The sequence below is a fragment of the Tamandua tetradactyla genome, chromosome 1, assembly GCF_023851605.1.
Source record: "Tamandua tetradactyla isolate mTamTet1 chromosome 1, mTamTet1.pri, whole genome shotgun sequence".
In the NCBI taxonomy this organism is placed as follows: domain Eukaryota; kingdom Metazoa; phylum Chordata; class Mammalia; order Pilosa; family Myrmecophagidae; genus Tamandua; species Tamandua tetradactyla.
The window spans coordinates 105,250,437-105,266,782 of record NC_135327.1 but is presented as its reverse complement, the minus strand read 5'-3'; the positions used below and the strand labels follow the sequence as shown (position 1 = coordinate 105,266,782).

The following is a 16,346-nucleotide window of genomic DNA, read 5'->3' as shown; positions in this document are numbered from 1 at the left end:
CATACAAAAATACAATACAATAATACTGGCATTTACATTTACCCATATCATTACCTTTACAAGAGGTCTTTATTTTTTTAATGCTTCTTTGATCTGCTGTCTAGTTCCCTTTCCTTTCCACGCTAAAAAACTCCCTTCAGCATTGTTTGTAGGGCAGATCAAGTGATGAGGAACACCCTCAGCTTTTAGTTATCTGTGAATACCTTAATCTCTCCCTCAGTCTTCCTGGCAGTGAAATTCCTGATTGGTGGTTGCTTTCTTTCAGCACTTTAAATATTTAGTCCCACTGCCTTATTGTTTGCCTGGTATCTGAGGAGAAATTGGAACTTAATCTTATTGGGGTTCCTTTGTACGTAACACATTGCTTTTGTCTTGCAAATATCAGAACTCTCTCCTTATCCTTGGCAATTGACAGTTTGACTTCTCTGTGTGTGGGTACACAGCCTTCCAGTTTATTCCGTCTGGACTTTGTTCTTGAATGTGTATATTGATGTCTTTTGTTAAATTTGAGAAATTGTCTGCCATTACTTCTGTCCCTTTTTCTCTTTCGTATCCTTCTGGGACTCCCATAATGTTTATATTCTTAGGTTTGACTCGGATGTATCTTAGGCTCTGTTCACCTTTTTAAATTATTGTTTCTGTCTGCTCCCCAGTCTGAGTTATTTCAAAGGTCTTATCTTTGAGTTTACTGATTTTTTTTTCCTGCCATCTCTAATCTGTTTCTTTAAACCTTTTAGGAAATTTTTCATTTCAGTTATTGTGATCTTGAGCGCCAGTATTTCTGTTTGGTTCCTTTTTAAAATGTATATATCTTTATTGAGATCCTTATATTGTTTATTCATCATTTTCCTGTGTTTCCTTTATCTCTTTGAGCATAATGAAGTTTTGGGTTTTTATAAGCCTTTGTCTGATATGTCAAGTCTTGTCTTCTCCATTGATGTTTTCTGAATTTTTAATCTTCTTCCTTTTGATGGGCCATCATATCCTGAAATCTTTTTTTGCATACTGTACTTTTAAATATTTTAATTTGTTAACTCTAGGAATTAGACCCTGGGCTTTTTATTTCTTAGGTTTGTGTCCGGCTGGTGAAATGACAGACATTTTCTTGATAGTCAGCAACTAACACAACAAACTACCATGAAAAATACCTTTCACATTCTTTGCACATTAGCTCTGCACTGATTGGTGCTCTCCCTCAGAGTTTAACCCTCCTATCAAGAAGTTCAACTTAAGCAAAATTGTGCGATAATCTCATCTTTTCTCAACTATTGTCTCATGGGTTTATGTTTGCTCTTGGCTTTAGGAATTCTCCCATTTATAAAAATTCACCTGCACTCTCCACTCTGTGTGAAATAGATGTAGCCCCTCCCCTTCCAGGATGTTCTAATAAATGACTTAAAGGAGAAAACTGTTTTCCCCAGGCTGCTTTAACTTGTTTCTTACTGTTCTTTGGCTGTAAGTAAGCTACTTCTGCCTGCGGAGCACACCCAAGAAGAGTTTCCTGGTTCAGCTTTTCAGGCTTCCACCTGACAGATTAGCACCTACATGCAGGTGACCCCAGTATGCATATAGGGGTTACTCCATCTGGAATAGGGCCAGGGACCAACAGTAGGAATGTAGGCTGACTCCACACTGCACCATGGATGGGGCGGGGTGAGGCCCACAAAGGTACCATGAGCTTCTTCTAATATTTTTAAGCTCATGTTTTCTTGAGTTGGCCCTCACCCAGTTAGTACGAACTTTTAACTGCTGTCCAGAGGTTTGAAGGAAGATTGCTGTGCCAGTTTTGGCTGATCATTCAAATATTCTGTAGGGGAATGGAACCCTGAAGCATCTTCCACCACCATCTTTACTAAACTTAGTAAAAAAAATGCATATTTATTTCCATAATTATTTATAATATTTTCATTTCTCGTTTCCATCTTTATTTCTTTGTTTACTTTTTTCCCTCTCTCATTCTTTCATTTTGTATTTTCTAATGAATCTTGGTATCCTCCCTTAAAAAAAAAATCTTTTTGATAAACCTTTTTATATGTGGAATTATAATTGTTGTAATAATATTAAATGTTTTCTATGTACAAAACCTATTATAAAATGTATTTTATTTTTTAAAATTTATTAAACATTTAATAAAATCTGTATAAAATTACTCAGAGAAAATAATAAAAACTATAATAGCAAACACCCGTAAATGCCAGCCCCCAGTTTAAGAAATAAAGCCTTACAACTATAATTGAAGTTGACTGTATAGCTCTCTCCCAGTGCATACCCCTCCATCCCCTCCTTTCTGAATTTGCTATTTATTTTCTCCTTGCATTCCTTTGTATTTTTATTATATTTGTTTTTATACCTAAATAATAAATAAATAATATATAGTATTAGATATTTTTAAACTTAGATAATTGCCTTCATATATGTTGTTTTGCTTGCTTTTTTCACTTACCATTTTTATACTATAGGTTTACTATCCAACTTCATTTTTAATAAATAATAAGAGATTATTTTGTAAAGTCATTATAAAAATTTGCTCTCCTATAAGCCAGTTTATAAATTTCTCTTGCTTTACTTTGTCACCAAGCTTGGTATCAGATTTTTTAATTTCTGGCCAATCTAATGGATATTAATTGGTATCTCGTGGTTTTAATTTCCTTGATTGTCAGTGAGATTGTTTCTATTTGCTTGTTTATTGGTTTATGGGAGTATTTCATTTTGGAGGAAAATCCTGTCCATAGCTTTTGTCCATTTTTCTATTCCTACTTATTTTCAGGAGTTATGTTTATATGCTAGACATTGAGCATTGCTTTATGTTATATTATGTAAATATTTACTCCAAATTTTTGGGTTTTATTCTTCTGAGTTATGGTAAACTGAAGGACTTGAATTACTCCTCTTACTCCCGTAAAATCCTTAAAATGTTGACTTTTACATTTAAATACTTAATCTACCTTTAGGTTCTTTTAACAAATAGTATGAGGTGGGGATTTGAATTCAGTGTTTCTCCTTATCAATAACCATTTTTCCCAGCATAGAAATCAGATCCCCCTCTGGACTATAGGCCATCTCTGTTGTATTTATAGTTGCCATATATTCATCAGTCTGCTTCTCGGTGCTCTGTTCTAATAGCTCCATTAGTCTATTATTCTACTAATACTGCATCCTGTTAAGTACTTTAGCTTCTAGAAAGTATAGCTTTCTGGTGGGGCTTATAACCCCCAACTTGTTCTTTATTTTGGTAATGATCTTGGCTACTCTCTATCTTTTGTCTTCCATATGTATTTTTGAATCAGCTTTTAAAAATTCTAGGTGTTACAGATTAATTTGGAAAGAAGTGGTAACTTTTATGATGCTGAGCCTTCATATCACGGAAATGGTGTATCTTTTCATCTACTCAGATTTATTTTAATGTATTTCAATAAAGTTTAAAGAGTTTTCTCCATAAACTTTCTTATATTGTTTGCTGTTTATTTGTAGAGTTCTGGATGTTTATAAAAAATATATTTAAAATTGCATTTTTTAATTGTATGCTTAATTTATTAAGTTTTGGTCTTTCTTCTTTCAAATGATAAATATTTAATGCTACATTTATATCCCACAAGTATAGCTGAATACTTCAAGTTTTAGTACATTGATAATACATTAATTTTATTATTGTCTAATACCAGTTTTATTTTATTATGTTTTCCATTTGACATTTGATTTATTTAGGGCTGCATTTTGAGTTTTTCAAATGTATTATTTTGTGATGAATTTCCTGACTATAATGTGATGATTGTTCATAGTTAATTGTTAAAGTTACATGCGTGTTTGAAAGGATACATGTTTACTGGGCTGCATTAGTCAATATATCTCTAAGCTAGTTAACTGCAGTATTCAGATCTTCATTAAACTTAATCATTTTTGTTGTAAATGTGTTTTAATCCTCTTCCATGATGTGAATTTTCCTTCTTTCATTGTAATCCTGCAAATGTATGCTTTATACATTTTGAGCTACAAGTTTAGACGTTGTTGTTGTTGTTAAATGAATTTCTGTATTATTTTAAAGTTACCCTCTTTGTTCTCTAATATCTTTTCCCCTAAAGTTTGTTTTGTTTGTTTTTAATATGGCTGCATGAAGGTTTTGCTTCTTTTCTTCTTAATCTTTTCTTTATATGTCTTTTTCCAACCTTTTATTTCACCCTTACTCTGCCAGAGTATAAAGCCTTTTTTATGTTAATTCTCTCTGGCTATCACCATCTTTTAACTGGTAAATTGAGTGCGTCCTCAGTAACTGTTGAATGCTATTAGGAGATTTGCTTCTAGAATCTTTTTGTGTGTGTGTGTGATTTATATTTGTTCAGCTTTTCAAAGTATTGAGTATTGAGTATTTTCTGATTTTGCTTCTGTTTTTATTTTTATTTTACTCTAATTTGAACTTTTAATACTCTTTCCACTTATTTAAGAGCTACCCTTAAATTGTTAGCATGCACACTTTTACAAATTGTATAATCAACCAGTTTTTCTACATTTGTCCTGAAGAATACAAAGGCTAAAAACATGTAGAGTATCAGGCATTTTACAGGATACTCTCTAGGGATATTTCCATTTCTTGTATTAAGTTAAACCAAGACTTCTAAAGTTCAAAATACTGTGAACCTAAATGAAAATGCCTAACAATGATGAATATATTATTTAAATAAGTGGCTTTAGAAATAGAATTGTAAGTGAAAACCTATTTTTTTCTTTACTAATTTTCCCATGATCTTTTTTTCACTTATCTTAGACATTTTTTATTAAACCAATTTCAGGGACTTATGATTACTTCAAAGATTCAGCCTCAAAACTTATGATTTCTGTTTGTTCTTGCTGAAATTGTACAGTGATGTTGATTAAAATACACAATGAGTAATGCCCCACAGTTCTGGAAGCAAGTGCAACCATTCAGAACACAGTGAAAACCCAGAAGCCATGAAATAGATTTTTGAAGAGTGGCAACAAAAAGCAAAACAAAACCCAGAAAAATATAACTGCGAAGTGTCTTTAACCCGGAGACTTTATCTCCTTATGATCTCCATTAGCAAACCACATCCAAATAAACATTTTACGCTATACAAGAACTATGTCCTTGTTTGACTAAGAATTTTAAGATACTTCTTCCCCACTTTCCAAGCAGAGGACGATGCCCATCTCCTAGGGCTTTGAAATGTTGGGGTCACAATAGAATTGACAACTTAGTGGGCCACTTTGAGGGATTTATAAAATATGTGCAGGGTGACTTTTCTGTGAGAGTAATTTGGCAGCTTTTATTAATGAAAGGAGACAGATGAATCACCCAAAGGCCTGAGACCACTTTGTACAAAGAGGTTTTCTTACATATCTCGTAACCTTGGAAAAACTCCCTGCATTATAGTCCAGCAAAGTAACAAATCAATACCAGGACCCCAATTATACCACCTGAAAAAAGAGAGACTAACCATGTGTGTATGAAAAAAGATACAATATAGTGTATTAAAAGTTATTTAACCTAAAATATTATTTTAAATTATTATTTTAAAATTTATTTTCAATATTTATTATTCATTTAATTGGCATGACACATTTTCCAATGGTGTCCAGTAAACATAATGTTTATTTGTGTATCAACCTACTTTTTAATAACACTAGCTCATGAACTGTTCAGCTGTTCAATATTTTAATTTTCTGACAATGAACAAAGAGGTATGAACTTTCATAGCTACTTTGAAGTATTAAAAGAGCTCTGGCCAAAATGATCTCTTATTTAAGTGGCAAATAGAATAACAAATCTACTGAATGCGATCAATTTGAGGGTCAATTGAAAAATATAACCCAGTTTTCAACTTCAAGAAGCATGCTTTTTTTTTTTATGAGGAGGGATACACATCATAAATAAAAGTATCCTACCAGGAATAACTTGATGACTAATATATATCACGGTAATGTGCCACTTACTGAATTGTCACTATTTGTTCTGTACTTTAGAAGCCGTGCTTCATTTATAAAAGTGTATAATGTGCTAAACTCATCCTGAAAATGAATTTGCTTCACCAGACACAGTTTAAAATGTTTTCTGAAGTATTTCTCTCTTCTGTAGTCCCTTTTTGGCAGAAAGTCCAAAAATATTTGACCTGTGTCTGCTCTTAGGTGCAGTGATTATAAATCTGTCTTAATGAGCCATTTGAAAGTTTCAACTATTTATTTTAAATAAGCTTACCATTTTTCTTAATTAAAGGTTTTAATGTAGGTGATATGCAGTAAAATTGGAAACCACATGAGCACAAAGGAAAAATAATCCCCAGATCACTGAAGCTTTTTCTTCATTATCTCTTTGCTCCAACACTAAGCAATTTTACAGTATTGCCCTTTGGTAATTGTTTGGCCTGGTCTTCATTTTCTCATATTTTCTCTCAGCCTCTCCTGGATTCTTTTGTGTCATGACTATTTATAACATGTTTTCTTGTTTTATCTTATCCTTATCTCCTTTTTATTCACTCAACCTTTATTTGTTGAGCACCTACTATGTGCTTCCTTGTGATGGGAAATGTAACAGTCACTAAGCAAAGCCTCTGTCCTGAAGGAACTTACTAGGGATAAGGTGCTTGAATTTTGGGGAGTTGACCCACAGGATCAGGAGCAATGTTTAATTCACTGTCCTCTCCATACAGTCAAGCACAGGGCCCATTGCCTTGTGTTTGCATGGTAGGTTTCTGATGAGCACATATATGTGATGAACAAACTTATGAACAAGTAGTTTTTTGTCATTTACCTACATTGCCATGTCCCTGGTGGTGAAGACAGAGTACTGAATAATTCAGGTGTGGCCTGCCTGATTGTGATGTGTTACATTAAGATCTAACATTTTATTGCGTTCTTGAGTTCACAAACTATTAATTCGACTATTTCACAGGGGTCTTGTGAAGCTCAAGTAAAGCAATACATAAGCATCATTATAAATAATAAGAAAAATTTAAAAATAAGGTGATGCTGCGATTTATATGGAGTCATTACTATAATGAGCTATTTATTAAGAGGCAAAACATTTACTAACCCCAGTCATCTCAGGTATTGTTATACTGTGGAAAAAAGCATGGCCTTCAGCTACCAAATATCTATTACATATTCTTAAGGTCAATGATTAGATAATTATTTAACTTCTAAATGCCATAAGGAACGATATAAAATGCAACAGGAAAAATTGCACAAATAAGTTAGATCCAATGCCTGGATCAAAAAGCTTTCAGGGTTATAAAAAGCCTTATTTATATATTATACAGGGAATGATAATTTCACACAAACATATATATGTAGCTTACCCCTACTCTTTGATTCCAATTTATCTTTGACACCTCAAATTAAACATAATTTTCTTAGAGAAAAGGTCCCTGATGCCCCCACATCAGACTCTTCTTTACACTTTGTCATAGCATCCTACAATTCTTCTACTGAGCTCACACTTTATTTATAATTTATTATGCTTTATAAATATTTAATAATTTTCTCTTCACTAGATGATAAGCATAGGAAAGGCTCAACACACTAGCAAACTGTCTGGCACAAAGTATGAGCTCACTAAGTACTCATTGCATGTAATAACGCTAATATAGAAAGGACTATATCAAGGGGTAGGAGAGAGAAAAATGAAGAGTGATGGGAATTTAGTGGAAGGGGAAGCATGTCCAATCTGGGAACTCAAAAAAGACATATGAAATTGAAGTAGAACTTAAATGGCTGGTCTGAATGCTAAATGTGGAGTTCTATGGGCATAGCTAGAAGGGTGATGCAGAAAAGACAGGGCCATCAGGGCCTGCCACTCCATTAAGCAAAGTTGACATAGTGCCCAGAGCTTATAGTACTTTTAGGGACCAAATAATGTTTTAGGTGAATTTTTTAATCAAAAGGAAAAGGAGTATAATAATAATGACTGTATTATAATAATGACTGTATAATAATGCATCTAGCCACAATTATATTGGTTTTTATACTACTGCATTCATAAAAAATGATTTTAAATATTTTTTATGGTAGAAGAGCTCCACAAAATCAAAAAGTGTCTAAGGCTGTGAAAGTCACAATGCAGCCATGGGATGATACTTATTAAGTAGTAGATAGGATATAGTAAGAACTCAGAAAAGGTTAGAAGAGCTAAGGTTGAAATGTAGGTTGGTGTCAGGTCAAGGAGAGTCCGAAATGAGAGGCTGAGGAGGTTCTTCAAACCTTGGACAGCTTTCAGAGACATTTTACATCGATTTATTGCTTGTAGTAGGACTTTAGGAACAGAATTTTTACAGGCACAAATAGGACAGTTGGTACTGGAGATAGGGTGCATTAGGCTAGGTAAGGATTAAGAGGAGATTACAGTAAAAAGAAATGAAAGGAATGGATACTACCAACATTAAGGAACATGTTACATGTGTATTTTAGGTCAGAATAACTGCAGAAAAGCTGCCTTTTCTAAGTAGAATACTCCCATAGTTGTGTTTATATATTTGTATTCCCTACTATTGAAAGTTCTGTGACAGCAGGGACTGGGTTAATCTTACTGGCATATCCTCAGTGCATTGAAAATGGGAGACACTCAAGAAAATAGAAGTTATACTCTTGTAAAACTGTTAAAACTAGTTTAACTAGACTGAACCTATAACCAAGCCATGCTAACCTTCAGGGTAAATGCCCAGAGCCTGAGTAATTGATGAATGCCTTCCAATTGATTAATAATATTTTGATTATTTTGCAAAATAATATTTTTGTCACAAAAAATATATTAATTATAACCTCCCTTAAAGTTTGTTTTCATTGTTTCTCTTTTTTCTCTAAATTTGAAAATCTCTGCGTTATGGTCTATAGCAAAACATGCATTCATAATCATAACTCATATTTATATGTACCATTAACATATAAATAAAAAACTGCAAGTACATAAAACAACATAATATTCATTAAATACAAGTGTGTTGTCAGTAGATATGTTAGCTTTCTTTATTGAGTAATTTGTGCACTTAAGATATTCCAGGCCTTGAGCTGGAAATACAAGATGAGGAGGACTTTATAATGAAATAATATTGAGTGCTACGGAACACCTAACTTAACTGGAAGGTTAAGGAAAGTCCTCCCAGAAAAGAGGTGATGTCTGAACCAAGTTTTGAAAGAGTATATTTTAGCCAGGTAGATCAAGGAGGAAGGGCCTTCGTGTTTTTAAATTGTAGGAATTAGACTTGTATTTCAGGGACTTTGTGAACTTGTCAGAGAGTTGTTTTCCATGTGCATTAAATCTAATGTTCATGCTTCCCTACCAATGTTCACTATTTTCTATATTTACTCAGGATATGAAAAAGGAAAGAGGCAAGAAATAGCATAAAGGCTATATCTTCTTTGATGAAGACTGAGGAAATATTCACTGCAGAGCACTGATGCTTAAATTGACTGTCTGTGTTTTATATATTATTTCTCTTAGACACATAGGAATAGTCTGAGTCTTCCAGAAGCTTGCAAACTCTGATTCTTTGATTCTCTATATTGAGAAGTTTGAAGAATGATAACATCGTAAAATCACCAAGATTATATTTAATTCTCTGTAAAAGAAACTAATGTTTTATAATATTCCAATTATACCATTCGATACCCATGAAAATTTCATTGTTTTATCCATTATGTGATGACTGAAAGGTATCAAAATGTGCCCATTTAATTAGTAATTTTTGGAGGCTTCCATAAATTTCATTAACAATATTATGAAAATAAATTAGAATCAAAATTTTGGAACTGAACGCATTGACAATTTGGAAGTTTATGAATCTTTCTCCCACTTGGTTTGCAGCAATTCAAATGTTGGTATCAAGATAGGAAACGAGACCAGGTCGATGTTACTCTTGAGGTTAGAGGTCAGCTTCTTTCAGTCAGTTCAAACTGACAAGCCTCCTGCCATCACCTCCTCAGCCAGGCAGACAGGCCCTGGCCTCAGTGTGAAAACATCTGTTGAATGGATTTATTGACTAGGTCTTGTTTTTTCTCTCCCTTTCACTATTTTTTTTTCTTTTTCCTTCACTCCGTTTATTATGTCTCTGACCTGATGAACTTAATTTGTTGACATGTCTCTCTCAGTGTCTCCCTCGATCCTTGTCTCACATTTCTTTCTACTGTGCTGGTTTTTGGCAGCAGTCCTTCCTGGATTCCCAGCATGCACTTGTGCGCTCCGTGCAGCAGGCTCAGCTGGCTGTGGTTGGCATGGACGGATTAGAAAAACATCGTCTTGTCTCCAGGACCCACTCGTCCCCTGCTGCCTCCGTCTCACCTCACTCAGCAGCACACCACCCCTTCCAGCCTGACTCCGCAACTGGTAGGAATCCCCGAAGACTTCTCCCTAATAAGCAGGCTAAATGTGCTGTTCTTGTAGGATTAGGCGATTTAAATGCTCTGAATAACTCCCATAGCAGGACATTCCATTTTAACCCAATGCAACCCAAATTTTATGAGGTTATATTGGCCACAAGACAAACAGCACATCTGATAAATCTTGGGCTTAGTATTAATAGCCTCATAAATTGTTATCATTCAAGGGCCTGGAAAATGCATCAACAGGTGCATGGTTCCCTTTTGGCAACAACATTCTTTAGCAGTGTTTCCCAATTTATTATCATTTAGTAGCCTGGCCGCTAGGAAATTTATGGTGCTCAGCTTCCTTATTTGACTCTGAAGAGTGTTTTTCCCTACATTTATTTTTCTTGTTGTCTTGTTTGTTTCCCTGATTTTCTGACTTCCCACGCAAATGTCCCATGAGAGACAATGGTGCCAAGGCAAACCTTGCTTGATTCTACATAAGTTGGTTTCATTACCATTTATTATGATGCCTGTGGGTGGGCTTTTTGGCTGTGTTTGATATTTCAGAACCTGTCTACAGAGGAAAATAAGCCAAATGATTTCAAGGCCAGAGGAAGGTCAAGTCTGGAGCACCACACAAAAAGTGGTGCTATTCCTTTGCGAAGGAACTGTGCTGTACATACGTGTGGATAAATGTTCCTTTTTGTCTGATAAACCCTATTCTTGTTCCATGATCTCAGTCTCAGACTGTGGCTGATCAAATGAAAGATAGTGTAACCCTAAGAGACTTCACATTGGATGAAACAAAGGAAGAATTCGTATGTACCTTACCCCAAAGGTTGTCCAGGGTGAGACTTCAGAGAGCTCTGTGGCTTCCATAACCTCGTGTGATTCTTTGTGCTTGGAAAAGTTAAAATTCCTTTTTACTTTTTTGGGGATCAAATCCCCAAACCTTGACATCCTCTTGTCTTTACAACTCATTGAATGAAATGGCTAAGTTATTTAACTTTGATAGGCAACTTTAAAAAATATCCATATGAGCCACTTTTTATGATGTGTTATGCCACAAGCCAAAGTCCCTTCAGGCTGAGTACATTTCAGCATATTAGGCATCAGCTCTGCTCTAGCTGCCTCCTGGGGCATGGCATATATGCTCAGTGTCCAGGGAAGCAGCTCAGATCAGGTATGTTTGGTGTTATCCATGCGTCTAAGAGGGCTTTTGCTCACAACCCAATCTATGATGTAGAAGAATACTTTTGTAGGTAGTAAGAGCATTGGCCTTTAAGAATTACATGCTTCTCAAGTATTTATTCCTTTTATTAAGTCACGACAATTCATAAAACAGTGACAACCATCCTTTCATAATGTTAATTTCATTAACTCAAAGTAATCTCCTTACTTAAAAAAGTGAGCTTAATTTGAAACTTTTGTCTTGATATTCCCATGTTTCCTGCTATCTACTATTGTAATCCTACTGATAATGTTTTTTTTTACCGGGTTAGGAGGGGTAGCCCTTTCCTGATATGCTTTACTTTCTCTTGTCTTCATAAGTTCCTTTAATATGGATGAAATAATAGCTCCAAATGTTAGAAAGATCCTAAAAGTTAGAGATAATGTGTTACCAAATGGAGTTTTGTTGGCTTTAGATAGGTTAAAATAATCACTCAAATTCAAAGCCCGAATCATTTCACATAATTAGTTTCTTTCTCATAGTTTCATCAACCTAGTATTTATTTACCAGATGTATAGTCCAAAAATAAATAGGGAAATTAACTTGATTTTTTTTTTCATGTTCAATGGACTTGATGATGTAGATCTCTTGCCCAAATGAGTTAATATAAACATTTTTAAAAATAAAAGTTTTGTACTTAGTAGGCATTCAGTAATTCAATTTATTAGTTGTATCAACAAATATTAACTATATAGTAAGCCCTATTAATTCACTAGTTTAAATTCAAGCACATTGAAAGCAAGTCTTTTCATAATTATTTTTCTGGTCAAAAAATGACTAGATTATTTCAGGATTTTATACCTGAGAAGAGGAAAACTTGCTTATTGTTTTTTGAACTTAAAAGTGTTGTTTCCTAAATTTTCATTCTTATAAGAAAAACCTGTGTTACTATTTATATAGTTTACATATCTGTGACTTGCCACTTTACTGACATTGAATTTTAAAAATGTATTTAGTTGGCAAATTTTCACTTAGAGCTGTTCCAAACCCAAAAGAAAGTAAGTATACCATCTTCATTCCGCTCTTGAACACCTGCCTATGTCTTTAACCCAAAATTAAATTTGTTATGTACACTTGATCTCAAAATTCACTTTAGTGGTGCTAATGTGCTGGATTTTAGCAGTGAATTCTAAGGTTTTCACTTCTAGTCTTTATGAAAATACTTATTGTTCAACATAAAATTCCTTTCTTTTGACTTTTAAATATTTATTTGTCATAGATGTGTTTAAAAAAAATCAAAAGTGGCATTTAGATATATACTCTGGGAATATTGAGCCTTTTCCCAAATGAAAGTCATTTAATCTGACACGTTCAGTAGTTGTTCCACTAAAAATTAAGAAAAAGAAAACATATCTTAAGACAGTCACTTAGCTTTAATCTATTCTTCAAGAGCTCTACTTTTTGCTGCAATTAAAAAGATATTTGCCGAACTCTGAAATCTGTTCTACAACTGATTGTTGTGGTGTGCTTTGAAATTCATTGCTTTTTTGTATATGTTATTTTTCACAATGAAAAAAAGCATAAGGAATAGGCGGGAAGAGCACCCACCAAACTCAGGGTGGTGGATACTTCAGCTAAGTCCTCTGGGGGAAACAAAGAGTGGTGGCTAAGATACCCTAAGGATTATCTGTGATGTTTTATTTCTTAATAAAAGGAAAAGATGAAGGAAAAACAAAAAGCTGTTTGATCCTACACTCTCATAATTTTCAAGGCACACGTTCCCTGTAGATCCTTAACAGCCAACTGAAGTAGCAAAACCTCCCCTCTCTGCCACTTCCACTTTTTATAAAGAACAAAACAATGTTCCAAGGGGAAAATGTGATCTATTTCCTGTGAGGACTTCAGTAGACCTTGAAATGAAGACTACTGTATAGGCACTATTTGCTGGCCTGGAAGAGTGTATTTCTAGTCTGGACAGGAGGAGCATATATTCCTGCAATTGTCGTCGTGATGAAAAAGAATGTGGGTTAGAAGGCCCGATGGCCATTGATTCAAATGGATTTTGCATTATGTTTGAATATGGGTAGAGTAATGATGTTCATTTTAAGAGATACATTTTTCATTCTATTTCAAGCCAAGACGTGGTGTTCACACGAAGTGCTGATAGCTAAGGGAAGGGCCATGTGTTTATTTTGTCTTCTAACGTAGTGTCTTGTACTTACCCACTCCTGAGAGTGATGAGGCTTGCCCTTGGCTCTCAAGAGGACATTCGCCTGCCAGCTGGTACCACATGGTATTCATGGAAGCGAAAATCTCTTGGCGGGAATTCTGCTCAGCTCTTCTCTTCCCCACCATACAGTACAATTTAAGGAGTTCATTCTCGCATCGCTAGGTTGTTCTTCATAATCCATATGAGTAAATTTGTTCTTTGTAGCATTATCATTTTAGTCAGAGTCTAATATAAAATAGAGGAACAGCACCTAAACTAAGCCAGCCTTTGTGAAAATCACTTAAAATAATTAGTTGAATGAGTCTTTAAAGTTGATTATTTAGTGGGTGGTGTATCAGGATGGAAAGTGGAATACGTTTGAATATTTCAGTGTAAGAACAGCAACACTGGCCTTCTTTTCTCTTTTCAAAGTAAGAGATAATTTCCCACATCAGGACAAGCTGGCTACTCCTTTAAGTTTCGATTTATGTTACTTCCTTCAGGAAGCCTTCTCTGGCTGGCTGCATCCAAATCAAATCTCCATATTGTGACCCCTCATCACAGGTAGAACTTGTCTTTCAGACATTGTAATTGTTTATTTATACTGGGGATTGTGACACAGTGAACAGCCCATGAAGGAAAGAATTGTGTTTTTCTGTTTTCCCTAACCCTAGCACTTAGGAATATAACTAGTGCATAGACGGTGTTTAGTATGTATTTATTATATAATAAACAAGTGAATCAGCAGATCAATGAAAGATGGAATGAAATGAGAACACCCATACATGAATTGCATAAAATTATTTTTGAAAAGGTCATTGGTACATTAAATGAAATTTGGGGGAAACATGTATATTTTTGGTAATCACAAAATTGATATTTATTGAAGAAATTTGTTAAATCTAGAATACTGTTAAGGACAGTCACTCATTATTCTTTTAGTTAGAGTTAACACAGTTAAATTCTGGATATATTTATTTGCAGTAGTTTTTTTTCTTTTCCTACGGGCCTAATCACCGTTATTAAATGAAATTGGAATCATTCATTATACATATTGCCCCTCTTTGCCAATTAATATGATACAAAAAGTATTTTCTTATGCCCACAGGATGGTCTTTAAAAACATTTAACAGAAATTTAGAAACAATTATTTTTAATTTATTTTAAATTGTAAAAGTTTTCACTTTTAAAGAATGGAAAAAATATCTGTGCGCGTACGTGTGTATATGCACGCATGTTCATATGTATGTCTGCATGTGTTTTAAGATCCCCCCCAGTAAATTCTGTTACTACCTGTATCGGAATGAAGGGATCAACTTCTTTCATTTAGAAAATGTATTTTAAAATTCTCACTGGAGATGATAAAAATACTTCACTTGTTTATTTAGTAGATTAATTCAACTTGATAATATGCAGATGCTTACAGAACTAAATTTTGGCCCATCATTATATCCAAAAAAGTCAGCTCTCAGACTTTAACCTAAAACAAAACAAAATTATCTTAAAGAAAAATGCATACAATAATTCTGCAAAGCTAATTGTTAATCTCACATTTTGCATAAACTTTAAAATGTCTTCAAATACTGTATTTGTAAATTTGTGTATTTCTGTGCTTTTGAATTCTAAAATGTTTTTAACTACCATAGAGTAAAATGGAAACAGACGAATAATTCACCATTAAAAAATTTAATAATGCATTTTTGCTTTTAAAATGAAAAATTCCACACACACACAAAAGAAAAGAGAATAGTATGGTGATGTGCCATCTACTCATAATTGTGATTTAATGGATTCAAGATTTTGTGTATTTGTTTCATTTCCTTTTCAAAGATTTGTTTTACAGTTGATATGTTCTCATTAGAATCCAAAAAAGATCCATATATTGAATTTAGCTGTTATGTCTTTTAGTTCTTTAAGTAGAGAGCGATTCCTCCTCCCTTCTCCCACCCCCACCCCCATGACTTCTTGAAGAAATGGAGCCAGTTAGGTTAGACAGTGTCTGCTTTCTAAATTCATCTGTTTGCTTCCGTGTGGCGCCATTTTCCTTCTTGTTTCCTATCCCTTGTATCTCCTGTAACCTCCTTTAGAGGCTTGATCAGAATTGGGTTTAATTTCATTTTTTCTGTTACCGTGGAGTACGTCATACTGCATCATATCAGAAGGCACGTGACGACTCGTCTCACTTTCCTCGTGTTAACATTGATTCATGGGTTCAGATGGTGACAGCCAGGTCTTTTCATTGTAAAGTACCTTATCTACATACCATCTAATGGTTTTATCCTTGATAATATTTACCTGAATAAATTATTTCCTTAGAGGTTACGAAAAGGTGATTCTAAATTTGTCACTCCCTCAGTTTAATCTTCTTGTTTATAAAAATATTGTATAAGTATTTCATGCAAAATCAAGAAAATATTTTATAAGTATTTGGTACAAAATCAGGAAAATACAGAAAAATATAAGAAATTCTTCATAAGCTGTCCTCCTAAGATAATTTTGTGATCATTTAATACATACATACATTTGTATATTTTTAAACATTTGAATCATAGTGAATATAAAGGACATACGGGCTTCTTTATTTCACTTAAAAATGAAGACAAATGTGATTTTTAATAATTGCATTATATCCCTTCACTGGTATATTGAGTCCCATTT

The 16,346-nt window shown here is 34.0% G+C and overlaps 1 protein-coding gene across 11 annotated transcripts in view; it reads left to right on the top strand.

Moving 5' to 3' along the window:
* HDAC9 (histone deacetylase 9) overlaps positions 1-16,346 on the top strand; it is a 970,134-nt gene that overhangs the window by 702,258 nt on the left and 251,530 nt on the right. For all 11 annotated transcript variants that reach the window (XM_077122309.1, XM_077122321.1, XM_077122307.1 and 8 more), the window contains one exon: positions 10,147-10,327. In XM_077122309.1, coding sequence (XP_076978424.1) covers positions 10,147-10,327 — 181 coding nt within the window. The remainder of the gene's footprint in view (positions 1-10,146; positions 10,328-16,346) is intronic.